This window comes from Pygoscelis adeliae, unplaced genomic scaffold (assembly GCF_000699105.1).
Source record: "Pygoscelis adeliae isolate BGI_AS28 unplaced genomic scaffold, ASM69910v1 Scaffold62, whole genome shotgun sequence".
Lineage (NCBI taxonomy): Eukaryota > Metazoa > Chordata > Aves > Sphenisciformes > Spheniscidae > Pygoscelis > Pygoscelis adeliae.
The window spans coordinates 7,065,279-7,080,182 of record NW_008824401.1 but is presented as its reverse complement, the minus strand read 5'-3'; the positions used below and the strand labels follow the sequence as shown (position 1 = coordinate 7,080,182).

Genomic DNA, 14,904 nt, shown 5'->3' with positions numbered 1-14,904 from the left:
GCCGCCGCGGGAAACAGGTTGCCGGAGTAAATGGGCCGCTGGGTTCTGCCTTGTGACATTTCCTGGGAAGGCTGCCGTCTTCCTCTTCTCTGATCCGGTGAGAGCAAAGAGTGGGGGAGATCCTTGCTCATCCCGCGCGTTTCCCTGCGAAATTAAAAGGCTGGAGACCTTCGTTCTTTTCCCTTCTCCACGGTTTTAAACGGACGGGAAACAATAGCGTTTGTAGTGAAAGGCAAAGCATCTTGAGTATTTCTTCGGGAGAAGAACCAAGTTTTTTCCTGTGATGAACTGGTGGCGCTTTTATTATAAGCGCATGTTTCACTTGCAACTGTAAACATACAATATTTCTCTAATAGTCTCTCTTCAGTCTCTATTTCAACCAGTCTGGGTGAATACTACCTTTCCTCTGTAATAAGTAGTTTACTCGTATGCTAAATAAATAGATAAAGTGACTTAATTTGTTTAACGTGGCAGATGAGTGGATGTTAGGAAGCTCATAGCTAATTGGACTAGGTCACGAAGGACATGGGATGTTCCATGCGCAGGACATAGTTTCAGTTGTCTGTTTATCTCCCTTCTAAACTCTGAGGCTAGCACAGTGCATTCTAGAGGGGGAGGAAAAATGGAAGGGACTCTTCTCAACACTGAGTTATTCAAGCTGGTCTTCAAGAAGATTTGAGGTGTTGGAATACAGGTAGACTAATACAGAGGCTTTTAGGATAAAACTTGGATCTCTGGACTAGTCATCTGTTACAGAAAATAACTTAGGGGAGTATATCTAAAGAATAAATCGATTAGTTCTACTTTTATCATTTGTTCTACACTGTAACATTGGTGTAAAAATTGAGTGCTAGAAATGATAACTGCATTAACTTCAGTGGAAACTAATGTTCTTAAAGAGCTTTAGCACTTTTCCCAGCAGTGAAAAATTATATGGGGAAGCACAAGGATAAGAGTCATCCATCAGTGGTATAGTTTTAGAAATCTGTTGTGACCCAAGAGTTCTGAAACTGATGAAACGATGAGCATTTTGGTCCTGAAAGTGCATGTCATGACAAAGTGTCTTGTCCATTAATCTACCATTCCTGTTGGTAAGGTTTTAATGCTATAGTCTAATTAGACTGTACTAGAGGAGTTAGCTCAGAAATTCAGTGGCTCCAGCTAAGTAGGTGTGAACTAAGGAAAGTAAATATTTTAAATAACACAAGTACTTTCCGTACTTAGATTTTAGTACAGTTACTGCTGTCTGCTTAGTGTGAATTGAGAAAGAGGTAGTGCTCAGATGTCAAAGACACCTGCCTCTAATGTGGAAGAGGGGGGAGCATGAGCATGTTCATGTAAGAAGCAACTCTTTTTGGTCTGAAAACTCAAAGGAATCAAGTAGGACAGTTTTATGAACTCTGGTCTTCACATAAAATGTTCTGGAAGACTATACGTGTAACTCCTATGAGAAACACGTTCTTAATTTTAAGTTAGAATTGCTTTGTTTTGCTTTATTTTTCTGCTTGTAATAGTGTTTGTAGTCTTGTAACTATCAGCTTTAAAAATTGGACAGAGTTTTGCCAAATAGATATCAGTGTGTGTTTTGCTTTAATGGTTGTCTCATTTTCAGGAGCTAAGCTGAACCAGGGTAGTCAAGGTAAATCAATGGTATCTGAAATTCTGGACACGTGTAAGGAACTCAGTTCTGCAGTTGTGATGCATGTACCCAGTCTGCAGAAAGCTGAAGTGAAAATTGTGTTTTTTCAGGTAACTGTAGTTACCCGAATCCCTGGTTGGTGCTGTTAAGTGCTACTTGCTGCAGAGAACAGTAGCAGTGAAGTAAGGACGCTGGCAAGCTCTAGTTCATCTCAACTATTGCTTAGGGCTTAAAGCTTAGGATCTTTCCCTCTGAGGTTTACAGTCTTAAACATCATGAACATCACAGATGCAGGAGATCATTTTTACTGGATTTTTTTCTTTTTTGTTGCTTTGGTTTTTGAAGGAAAATCAGCATTAAGAAAAGTGAAAACTAGTTGTGATTAAAAAAGAATAGTAAGCGATATCCCTTTTAACTCTAACAGAAATATGCGACAGGTAGAGACATATTGTTATCTTAATAAAATGTTTTGTTCCACTAATAAGAAAATTTGTTGCAAGCAATTTACTTTTTCAAAGTATACGTGCTGTTCACATCTTAAATGTACAATGTCATGATAAAAATGCAATTTTGGTGTGTCTTCTGAGCACAGCATCACATTGTGGACTAGAAATGAAGAGATATGTGTAGATACTGTGTTGTTACCATGAGATGTTACTGCAGGTTTACCTGAGTTTTTCCTATTAGCACTTAATTGCATGTAACATCTTCCTAAGTCATTGACTTGGGGTTGTTTTATACCATGCTATAGTGTGTTTAGCTCTTAACTATACAAGGTAAAGAAACAAGACAAAACCTAGCATTAATGCTCCGTTAATACTCTTAAGTTTCAAGCCACACTTCATATATGTATATATTTTCTAGTTCTAATCCAGACTACATACTGTGTTTCTGTAATGCTCAGGACAACTATTTTAAATATGTGTCTGTTTGAGTTAATCTATAAAATGGTGATTCTTTGTGTTATCATAGGAATAACGAGAGATTTGGTTACTAATTCCACAGTACTTTAATCAGATGAAGTGCTAGATAATTACAGTTAACCAAATGGCGCACTTCTGATTTTGACTTGTTTCTCTTTGTAGAAGCTGAATACGGAATCTGAGGCTGGCTGTGTTTTCAGTGGGGAAGTAAAATATTATTTGAATGGTAAAGACTGTATTTGTCCTTTTGCATCTGGAAATGCATTTTAAAGAATTACTGTGGATATATTCCTACGGGGAAAATGATGTAAAAAGAGCAGCAAATTCATCTACAGACAGTTGTTGTTTTGTTTTCCTTATCTAGAAACAGGTTTGTATCTTTTCTTGTAACAATTGATGACCTTGCTGAGACATGAAGGAAAACAAGGAGTGTGTAGTGATAACTTGTGCCGCTTAAAGAATTAGTCATCAGCTCCTTTAAAGTGAAACAGCAGTTCTTTGAACTTTGGTTTGTGTGGCATGAAGTCTTTAAGTTAATATTTTAAAGTTATTTCCTACGGTACTTGCATATAGTACTAAATGGAGCAAAAATTCATTTAGCCTTTGATGAAAGACCACAGTGGCTTTTCGGTGTTTGTGTTTGGTTTTTTTGAATGCTGTCAAGGAGGAGCATTTAAAATGCCACACTTTTTAAGAGTTATTTTCAAATACGTGTTCAGATGAAATATGTCAAAGGAAAACTATATATGACGGAAAACTGCATGTTAAATTTTGCTACTGTACAGATTGTCAAAAGGTTGAAAAGGTTTTAACTGGAGTAGGAGTATTTTAAAACAATTTAGTGTTAAATTAGAGGAGGGAAAGCTTGAAAATAAATTCCTTTACGTAAAAATTGCTGGAGCTAGTGTCTAGCTTAGAAATGTAGGTGTATTAAAAGGCTTATCTTTGTTGTTTCTGTTTACTCTGTATTATACAGCTCTTTCATGAGTGAAGGTTCTATGCCTTCTATATTTTGCAAGGGGATGACAACTGAAATATGAGGTTTCTAAGTTCTGTTTTGTGAATCTTAGTACACGTTGCTTTATGCTGAAATGTGATATAGATACTAACTTGAAGTGGGTTTTAAAAGTTAGTTTTTCCTATGATTTTTCTAAAAGTCCATTAGCATTATTTCTAAAATATGTGGTTAGTTGCTGTTAACACAACAGTGTTAGGAAAGAAGAAATAATAGAAGATGTAGCACTGCACAAGCTGTAGCACATCCAGGGTACAGTTCTGCAGTAGCCAGGTTCTGATCACGCTGTTGCTGTCACCAATGTGAATGTGAAATGGGCCGGTTTTAGTCCCAAGTTTAGTTGAAAACTAATTGCCTGTGAGGAATGGGTAACTATTATCTGGTTCACTTCCCAGAGTAGCTTGCTGCATGGTAACGTAAGAACCAGTGCTGCTGCAAGAGGTGTCATCCTCTGTCATTGTGGGTGAGCTCGGGATCAGTGTAAGTGCAGGCTTACAGCTAAGAATGGTCTCGCCCTCCATTGCCAACTTGTTTTTGGTGTCTTCCTGGTGTGCCAGTACACTACTCATGTAGTTGTGCAACACTGATCTTGCTGAATACGTTACCTTAAAGAAAACTAATGGGTGAAAGGCAGGCAGCACAACCATTCATTTTGGTGGCAGCTTGCTTTTGTTTGTTGTAGAAATGATGGTATTGCACTCTGGCATACTCTGTGTGTGTGCCTGGAGTCATGGAGCCTGTATCTGGTGGATTGTTCTTTGTGCTATAGATGAAGTATTTTCTTCAGTTGTTTGTAATGGTATCTGAAAGCTCTTAAGAAATACTGTAACTGAGCAGTTCTTAAAAGCGCTATTAAAATATTTAAGAACCTTAAAACATGTAATGTTGCTACTTTCTCTTTGAAAGATAATGACTATAACTCTGTGTATCAGCTTAGAACCAAGACCTTAATCTTGTCCTCAGATCTGTGAAAATGGACTTTGTGATTTTTTTTTTTTCCTCCTGAAACCTCACTACCTCCTGTCATTTTTTTGACCAGACATAGGACTCAGATTTTGCTACAGTCTTATGATCAGATATTTTAATCTTCTTAAATTACCTAATGTTGTTTTGGAAATCATGTTTGAAACATGCTTCGATATGCATTTGTGTGTTGACACATTGTCCTGGTTTTGGCAGGGATAGAGTTAATTTCCTTCTAGGTAGCTGGTACAGTGCTGTGTTTTGGATTTAGGAGGAGAACAATGTTGATAACACACCTATGGTTTAGTTGTTGCTAAGTAGTGCTTACAGTGGTCAAGGACTTTTCAGCTTCCCATGCTCTGCCGACTGGGAAGGCTGGAGGTGCACAAGAAGCTGGGAGGGGGCACAGCCAGGACAGCTGACCCCAACTGGCCAAAGGGACATTCCATACCATGGGACGTCATGCTCAGCATGTAAAGCTGGGGGAAGAAGAAGGAAGGGGGGGGACGTTCGGAGTGATGACGTTTGTCTTCCCAAGTCACCGTTGTGTGTGATGCAGCCCTGCTTTCCTGGGGATGGCTGAACACCTGCCTGCCCATGGGAAGGAGTGAATGAATTCCTTGTTTTGCTTTGCTTGCATGCACAGCTTTTGCTCTACCTATTGAACCGTCTTTATCTCAACCCACGCGTTTTCTCACTTTTACTCTTTCGATTCTCTCCCCATCCCACTGAGAGGAAGTGAGCGAGTGGCTGTGTGGTGCTTAGTTGTCGGCTGAGGTTAAACCACAACACACATATATAACCCCACTTCAAGGTGTACAGGATAAACTTCTCACGTTTAACTAAAGCTAGTTTTTAAATTCATGTAAACTTTTTCACTTTTGCTTATGTATGAGCCTTAAGTCTTGTTCCTTTCCTTCTTCTTATGTGCATGTGCAGTTGTCTTCCTGTAAAAGCTGTGAAAATGCTCTGCTCAACTGATCTTTTGATTTCTGAATGACTTTATTTTGAAATAATATGCACGTATATGTGTAATATATAGATAAAATCGAGTCACAAAATGACTTTCATTCACAGGAATTTTCTCCCCTTTTTTGTGCATGAAGGCGTCAATGCAGTTGAGAGTTAATTTGTGTAGGGTTCATCTCTACATGGCCGATATCTGTGTGATTATGCAAGTACATTAAGGATGTAATTTGGAGACTGGTTGCACAGGTGTGACTAGGGAATAATTTGGCTGGCAGATGTTGATGGTGTACTATAAAATTTTAGTCTGGCTTTGTGCTAGGTCAAGTATAATCATTAGAAAGGAAACTTTACAAATAAAAAGTATGCATTCCATAATAGAGGTTGAGACGGACATTATTCCATCTGTAAAGCGATAAAGCATCTGAAAAGCAGTAATTTAATTTAAGAGTACTTTTAGGCACATTGAAGTGAGCTGCTGCCCTAAACAGCTTTATTTTAAACTTTATTTAATATTTTATTTTAAAATATTTTAAAATTTAAAAAAAGTTTATTTTATTTCATTGTAAATAAAAATATTTACAATGAAATAAAATTGTAAATTTGATTGTAAATAAAAATTGTAAATTATGATTGTAAATAAAAATATTTACAATCATAATTCTTCCATGGATGTACAGGTGCTCATCTACTAAAGGAGTTGAGTGTGGGGAAAAAGATTATTTCATGAAGGCTGTTCCTTAACATGCATATGAGGAAGTAGACTTAGGGTTGCCTGTGAAACTTTAAATTTTTTATTTCCTAATTTTTGAATGCTTGATCTTCCAACCTAATGTATTTTTGTAACACTCTTCTAAAAGAAAAAGGCTAAAAAGTACTGAAGTTTACAGTTACACTCTAGGTAGTGAGTCATTGTTAGGATTTGATGTTTGAGATTCAGCACTGCAACATAGACTCAAGTTTTGATTTAACTGCATAACAGGCGAGGACAGTTATTTGCGGGGAAGGACGTAGTGATAGGTGTTGAATTTAGAAAGTGCTGATAAAGAGAGCATGAAATAGCAGAAAGGTAGATCTACTCCTGTCATTTCCAAACCATTTATAATATCTTGTGTTTTATTTTCTGATGCAGACTCAGGCCTGACTTTGGAGTGATTATGGTTGAATTTTAATTTTGTATGCCATGAAGCATTTCCCAAGCAATACAAATAAGTGAAATAGTGAGTGCATTTTACTTAGCATTTGAGATATACCTGATCAGAATTTAATGGCAATAAAAGAACATACAATTGTCTTGCCTGAGAGCTTCTTCTGCTGAATTTGAATCACTTGCTTCAAAAGCTGGGTAGTTGGATCTTCACTAAGAAAGCTGAGGGAATTTTTTGGTAACACAAGGATCCCTCTAAAGAAAGGTTACTTTATTTGCTTTCCATAAAACATCAGTGTGGGGTTGATGTCTCAGAAGGAGGCCTTCATATTAGATACAATAGAATTAGTGAGAAGGGTGTTGCCAATGTCTCCCTAATTTGTCTCTTTGACGTACAAAATATTGGAATGAATAGAGGGCGGTTATCCATATGTGAGCAGGAGTTGGAAAGTAAACAGTGATTGAAGTTTGGCTATTGCTGACTGTAAAAACTGAGATGTTAAATAATTTAACATAGTGTCTTGTAGTGTTTAATGATATTTAGTTACTACTAACCTGAAGTAAATTTGAGTAGAGTCCTCAGAGTTAATGTAGTATCCTTATCAAGTTAATTCATTCTCTTTTGCATTAACGTCTGAGACTTTCAGCTACTTATGGTATTTTAAAACCTGTAAAAGGCAGGGAAGTGCTTGACTGTGGTGACTCAGAAACTTGTGACAGAGCAGCAACTAAACCCAGGTCTCCCATGCCACAGACTACTGCTCTAGTACCGCTAATCCTTTATTTTGTTTTGTTTTGTTTTGTTTTGTTGTTGTTGTTACGGTTTCAAGGACTGCTCAATCTTTTCATGTAATATGGTGGTCCGTTATTACATGGGTCAGCAGTTCAACCCATTTCTGTTTGCTATGCCTCAGGTTGATAACACTTGCTGGAAGAGTGCTCTTATTTGTGAGATAAAGCCACATTCTAAAACTGATGTTTTCATGAAGAACAGTAGAGCTGTTGCTCTGTGCAGGGGTGTGATCACAGTAGACTTGTCAGTAGCCAAGTTTGAGAATTTGAGGTACATTGTAATAATGATTTAAAAAAAGATTTTAAATGGTGGCAGTTGAATCCTTGTGCTACTACGCAAATATATACTACAGAAACAGTTGGTTCAGAACTGATGAGGGGAAAACTTAAGTCACTTAAGTAAACTGCATTGGTTTTAATGGAGGCACATGTACTTCAGAGAATGGATGCTGGAAACATAAGACATGTAGAAGATGGGAGTTTAAAGAAATGAAGTACTGAAAAGTTTGGAACCGTCAGAAATGTGAAAATGCCACTGTGTTTTTGCACTTCTTTTACTAAGGTCTTATATTTGTTACAATGTAAATAATTTCAGTGCTCTTTATTTTCTACCCACAGTATATCAACAAAATACAAAAGCCTGTGTCCCATCTTAGATTTCCATAGCTTTCCTTTTTGAATTAGGTATCCATAGTAGGAAAATCTTACTTCCAAAATGTAGAAATGTCCGTTTTAAAAATATGGACTTGATCCTTTATATGTAAAATGTTGTGAATTTTATTCTCTTTGTATTGTGTGTGTGATAAAATAAAGACATGATCTGACATTTTTCTAAATGTTCTTGCTTCTGAAGATTAAATATCTGGATTTAAAAAAAAAACCAACAACTTGTAAAAACTCTCCCTCAAAATGACTAGAGATTCTGTGTAGGTTAGTACTAGAAGTTCTGAAAAATTAGTAATTTCTGATGAGTTAAAAGTTAGGCTTCCAGTGTCACTACTCTGTGCTCTGTGATGCTGGATGTACTTATGTGTAGATTTCATGTTTGACATACCTTGGGCACCAAGATCTGTACTCTGGAATCGGTATCTCAGTTCTCCAAGCCCTCCCCTACGTGTTTGCCCTCCACAGGTCAGATTGCCGTTCTTCACAGGGCTCCACTGTGATCAGGACTGCATACAGGAATACAGAACAAATTAAGGATCGCAAGAATAAATTATTATTTAAGATGGAAGTATGTATGAACCTAAGCAATGCACAAGACGGAGAGATCTTTATAAACATAGTCAAGGTATGTAATCCTGTCCTGACTCCTCATACAGAGCGGCTTTCTGTGTCATGATCAGTCTCTCTTACATGCCAGCTCTTCCTCGATCAGGTCTGGTTATTTTGACGGTCTGCTCCCTAGTACTATTTAGTTATGCAGGAAAAATATTGAGTATAAAATAGGTCTTGAATTTGAATTGGAATAGTTATTGCAGAAAGACTTTGTATGTGAAGATGCATCATAGTACAGGTACTTCTTTTAGTTTAGCTTTATTGAATTAAGGTAGGCACTTCCATGCCACACCCTCTTCCCTGTGTCTGCCACAGACACAGGAATGGTGATGCAATATTGCATGGCAATTACAGTATGCAGTGAAGAATATAGTTTTTTGCAAAATCAGAGTGAGGAAAGAAACACAGCTCCCAAACTGTCACACTTGGTAGGATTTGCTGTTAACATTTACAGAGGGTGTTTTTTTTTTTTTTTCTTTTTTTTTTTTTTTACTAATAGAGTGTAATTGTATGCAGAGCCCATCTATGATATCTTGTAGAACAGAATTAAGTGCTTCCTGCTGTAGATACTTCTGAATGGTAGTATATGTTACAGCATGAAAAATAACTTGCTTTTTTTTTCTGGTGCTGTTACTAATTCACTTTGTAGTTGATCCTCCCGTATGCCTGCTTTACTTTTTATTGCAACGTGCTATGTCTGGAACTTTTTAAGGGGTAACTGTCTACCTGTGTTTATAGAAATTACCGGGCTGAATTATTGTTGGAAGATGATCCTGATGCAGCTCAGTTCAGTGTGCTCTGTGCACAGTGAACGGAAATGAGATATTACTAAAAAATAAAATAAAAGCTGTTTTCCCTGTTAGTTATTGTTTGCATAGAGATGTCTGTATTTTCATATGAAGTTTTTCTTTATTTTGTTAGATTCTGTGGTTTCTGCCGTCTGTATTTTCAAAGTTAGTTTTACTGCGCTCAAACTATGGCAGGCTGGAGAAAGGCATGTTCAGTTTGGTATCTGAGAAGGTTAGCGTGGGACAGCTGCTGTTCTGAGTTCATACCACAGTTTATCACGCTATAGGTTCCATGTGTGGGCGTGCTAGAGGTTCAGGTGTCCTATGTCAGGGAAGGCTCTGGCCATTGACTGACTACCGATATTGGCGCTGAGGATACAGAGCCAGTGAACGGAGAAAAGAGGAGGCTTTTGTCACAGAGCACCACTTCAGGTGCAGTGCAAGAGTGTGCAGTATACAGCTTTGAGCAGTATTTCTGTATCACCATCTTCACGCCACTGTAGTAGGTGGGATTCGGCAGTGTCAGTGAGATAAGTTATTTGCTTGTTTTTAAAAAGGAAAAATATGGTAAAGTCCAGTTTGGAAGTGGTCCGTGATCTTTTTAATGCAAGTATTTGGTTTTGATTTGTATTTAAAGAATGATTCTTTTTCTCTGTATTTTTGTTTAACTATATATAATGGAAAAAAAAGGTTGTTTCACTAGCTAGTTTGTGGCTTAACTTTCTTTTATTACAGTAGATTACCAAATATCAATAATTTTTGCTGTTGTTGCTTACACCAGTTTATTTCATGCATTGCTGCATTTTCTTTTTCTAGCGGTGGCATTTGATAAATTGTTTTTAGTATAGCTTGAATTTTCAGGAATTTCCTTTATAGTTCCCCTAGCTTTTGCTTTCTGTCCTGCTTCCTCCCCTTCCAAGCTCAAAAGATGGGGGAAACATCCTATTTTGCTTTATAATTTGTTGATGGTCTGAATTTACAAAGAAACCTGTTTTCTTATTTAATGCTACATGTAATTATAAGACGTGAAAGCTGGGATGTTCTCTGATTTTATAGTACAGAGTGAGTGATCCAAACTCAGGTTTTTGCTATTGATCAGAGATTTCTAGTTTTCATTCTAGAATGAAATTTGGGGATTTATCAGTTAGTTGTTTTTTTCTCTGAACTTTGTTCCTCAGCTTGTCTTTCTTTGCAAGACTGGAGTATCATAGCAGTATAGCCTCCGATATTCCATGCTAACTTGGATCTTGATTCTCTAGAATATGGAAAATTCTGGTTGGCTAGTGTACGGGTTATTCACTTTTGTATATTGATGAAGTTCTTTGTTGCATTTAAAAATGAATACTATAGTTATGGTAGTAGTTGCTTACTAATATGATTTTTATGTGGTTGTTCTATATCTTCTGTAGGACACTGTTCCTGCTTAATTTTATATTATAAAGTTGTTGGAAGGAAAATCTTTGATAGCTAGAAAAAAACACCTCCTGGGATGATGTTTAGTATGCCAGCATAGATAGGCAGAAGAAATAGTTAATGATAGTGATGAAGCAGAAGGCAAACAGCGCTAGTCAAGGCTCAAGTTTTTGTATTGGATTAGAAACAGGTCACTATAATTTGATGGGCGTAATAATACTGTATGTGTTTACATAGTGCTGTTTGTATCTGCATCTGCCACATAGTATGTGTTGAATTTGGAGAAGATCTGGATTGCCCACTAGCGATGACTCAATTGGTGACCACATTGTATACAAGAGAACATATGTGATAGCATCAGAAACATTGAACGTTAAGGTCTGGTGGTTCACTGCAGAGGTAGCCACGAACAGGATGACTGATTCCATGATTATATAAATCCATTGGGATTTCCTTTCCTGATGAGTGGAAAGAGGGGTTGGTAGGGAGTGTCTTGAGGTGCAAGAAAAAAACTACCTGCAATTTCAGGCAGGCTGGGTCACTACAAGGTAGTGGAAATTGTTGTAATTTTGTATGAAAAGGAGATGAACTGGACAGATAACATTTTGGAAAAGGAAATCATCATGAGAATTGCCTCAATTTTGTAAAATTTTTTTATCTTGTTTTATAATATTCTGTTACATTGGATTGCTCTGGCTTTTTGGCTTATTATGCGGGAAAAGAGAAGCCCTGAGGTGTCTGAAATAACAAATAGCATGTAGTTAAGGGCACTAAAGAAAACAGTGTCTGGAAGGGTTGAAAAAAATTCATAACTCATGAATCAAAACCAAAGTGTATAGAGACTAAATTGTATTGTGTAGTTGATTAATAATTTATGTCATGAACCGTCTTCTAAAAATTTTGAAGTAGGCCAGTAGGTACAGAGGCTGTGTATAAGCAGGGATGTACATTTCTGTGTCCAATGTTGACAGATTTGCAGGAGCAGGCATGCATTTGATATTAACCATGCCAGGCCCTTGCGATCTAGCATCTCTCAGGAGCTGTGAGAGGTAAATTGATAGACTTCAAAATGGAAGAACCTCGGGCCCTAAAATGTCCTTTAAAATTTAAATAGAAATTAAAAATATTATTTTTTAAAAACTATTCACAAGCTATTCTCTGAGACACTTGTGCATAATATACTCAATGTTTTATGTGTTCGGTTGCTGAAGTGTGGTTTTGGTGATGGTGAGGGCCATATATAATATTTTCACTAGAGCCTGCTAAAACCTTTTTCCCTTCTGTTTTACTGTACATTGATGATTATGAGTGGGAAAGGTAGATTCCTTGGAAAATTATTTTCAGAAATAGTAAGTACATGTAGTTGAAAAGCTGGCTTTTCCATAGTGCTATAGATGATGTCCTCAGCAGTTTAAGACTTTTCATAGTTGGAGCAGCTATGGTACAACAATATGGTATCCTAAGAATTTTTAATATAAAATTAACCTAATGCTACTTTAAAAATTGTGAAAAAGGTCTCTACTTAAAATACACTGGTGCCCCTTTTTAATGGGAACAAAGTGTGCTTTTTAATTACCTTCATTCTCAAGATAATACTCACTTGGGACTTCCGTATCGGTAACGCTTGCAGTTTCTTGGGCATGAGATGATGTGCTTTGTGTGTACTGGGATATGTGTACACCCCCCCCGCCCTTCTTGTTTCTAAATATACACATACTACTTTTTTCTGTTGCATTCACGAAACTTCCTTCTGCCGCCAAAGAAATACTGGTGACTTTAATATTTTCCATTTGTTTATAATATCTTATAAAATATTGATTGTTTATAATATTTCACAGACGTTATCAATATTGAATTGTACAAATTTCTGATGATATTGTACATGTATCTTCTTTTAAGTTCTTATTTACACCTGTTTAATGAGTATTTTCAGCAGTTCGTTTAGCTTTTGGGTTTTGACATTCTTTGGCTTATATCGTGTCTTGAAAAAAGTAACCTGTCAGTGTTTTTCACAACTTCGAACACTGTCATGAAATGTTCTCATTTCCAGCGCTCTGTAACAGGGTATTGTTTTTTTAAAAAAGTCTCATTTTCAAATATGATTGTACAGTTGAAGAAGTTGAAAGATTCTGTATTACTTTGTTGATGGCTGTAATGCATTAAGAATGCATTTTGAATGGAAGTCTCCGAATTCAATTAGTTCTGAAATGTGATTGAAAAAAGATTTTATTGCATCACATAGAAATTTGTGATAAGGCATTTTTTTCTGTCCTTGCATCACTCTTCAGCATTATGTAATGAGATTTTTTTTTTCCCCTTCCAGCCATTAAGATGACTATACAGAAGTTTTGTGGTTTTTTTTCCCAAAACTAATATTCAGTTACCCTCTCAAAAGCAAATTAAAATGTTAAACCCAAGTCTAATCTGTTTGGTATGAGTGAAGATTTTGGAGAAGCGGATGGTGTTAACTTGAATTTCTCAAAGGTGCCCCGTATTTTGGTGAAATGCAGGAGATGTGATTTCTAGAATGGTGTCTGAAGCTAACACCTTTGAAAGATGAGAAGCTGAAAGGATATCAATCTATTCCCCATGTACTGTTGTTAATTCCGTGGCACGTGAGGTACGTCATCTTTTTGAACTTCTCTTGAAACTGCTTTCCTTATGTCTGCACCTCAGCCGAGCTTTTTAACAGTGAATTGATTGCGTCTTCCCATTCTCACTGTAATTTTTTTTTACCCATCTGGGGTTTCAAAGGCTTTCTCTCTTCAGGCATTGCACATTACATCACAGGGTAGCAAAGAGCATGCAGCATTAGCTAACCTGGCGAAGGGCTCGTGGTTTTGTTTTGGGGACAGCTGCTTTGCTGCCGGAGAGAAAGCCTAGAGCATGTTTCAGACACTTCAGAACACGCTCTTAGTTTCTCGAAAGCCATTTCTGTGCTGGTTTTCTTCAGCTTTTCTGTGTTGCTTGAAACCTTTCTTGACTCTTAACTGGTGGGGATGTTGTATATTGCACGTTTGGGGGTGAAGCTGAAGCATACCTTGTATCGAGTTAGTCGTGTTTGTTAATAGTAAATGGGGGTTATCTGCACGTGTTGTAGTGCTGATACAAGCTTCCACGGTCTTCCTTGAACAGGACTTGTATTTCAAATAGTACGAAAGCATTTTTAAAGATAATTTTCTTTGCTCAGGTCCTGTAGCCTTACTTTCTTGTCCGACCAAAACAATTTATTGCAGTGTGTTCTTCTGTTGCTTCCACTGAAACTTGCACTTCCATGATCTTGCCATCATTACATCTGTATTCCATAATGCCTAAGCTTTTCTGAGCCCAGCACGTGCATCATGCAAGCGTGTTGACTTGGTTTCCGACTCCTTTATCCTTGAACTGTTCTAATTTTTTTAGTAGTCCGTGTGGATATTCAAATATGCCACATTGTTCCAAATCTGTTGGTCTTTTCTTTTCCTTGAGATTATTATGCTTTTGCTTATTGAATAATCTTCATGCAAATGGAGAAAATTCCTGTTGAATGGGTACTTTATAGCGCCACGGTGGAAAATGCTAATTTGAGCAGTATCCTTGAAATAGCAGGAACAGGAAGTGAAATTCGTGTATTAGAAGAGTTTTGAATGGAATCTATAGCTTTTAAAAACAGTTATTTAGGGAAGATGATCGGATCCGTCAGTCTGCAAGCGTCTGGAAAAGAACGAGGTGTGACACGCGTAAAGCACATACTGTTGTTGTTCCACATGACCCTGAGGTGGCATGTAAAGGCAGCTGTGCGGCCGGGTACGCAAGCTTCCGTGTGAGCGTGCGAGCGATGGAGGCGATGTGGTGTTTTACGGCCGGAGCGCGCTCTTCGGGCTGGCTGTTCTGGGGGAGAGGCGCCGTCAGTCGGAAGGGATCAGTTCCCCCGGTTCCGCGGCCGGCTGAGGCCCTGGCGGCGGCGCGGCCGGGGCGGGGTCCCCGTTCTGCGGGCGGTG

The 14,904-nt window shown here is 37.6% G+C and overlaps 1 protein-coding gene across 1 annotated transcript in view; it reads right to left on the bottom strand.

The window, feature by feature from the left end:
- Window positions 1–14,602: 14,602 nt before the first annotated feature.
- LOC103913797 overlaps window positions 14,603–14,904 on the bottom strand; it is a 1,246-nt gene continuing 944 nt past the window's right edge. The window contains exon 3 of the mRNA XM_009320343.1: window positions 14,603–14,789. Coding sequence (XP_009318618.1) covers window positions 14,603–14,789 — 187 coding nt within the window. The remainder of the gene's footprint in view (window positions 14,790–14,904) is intronic.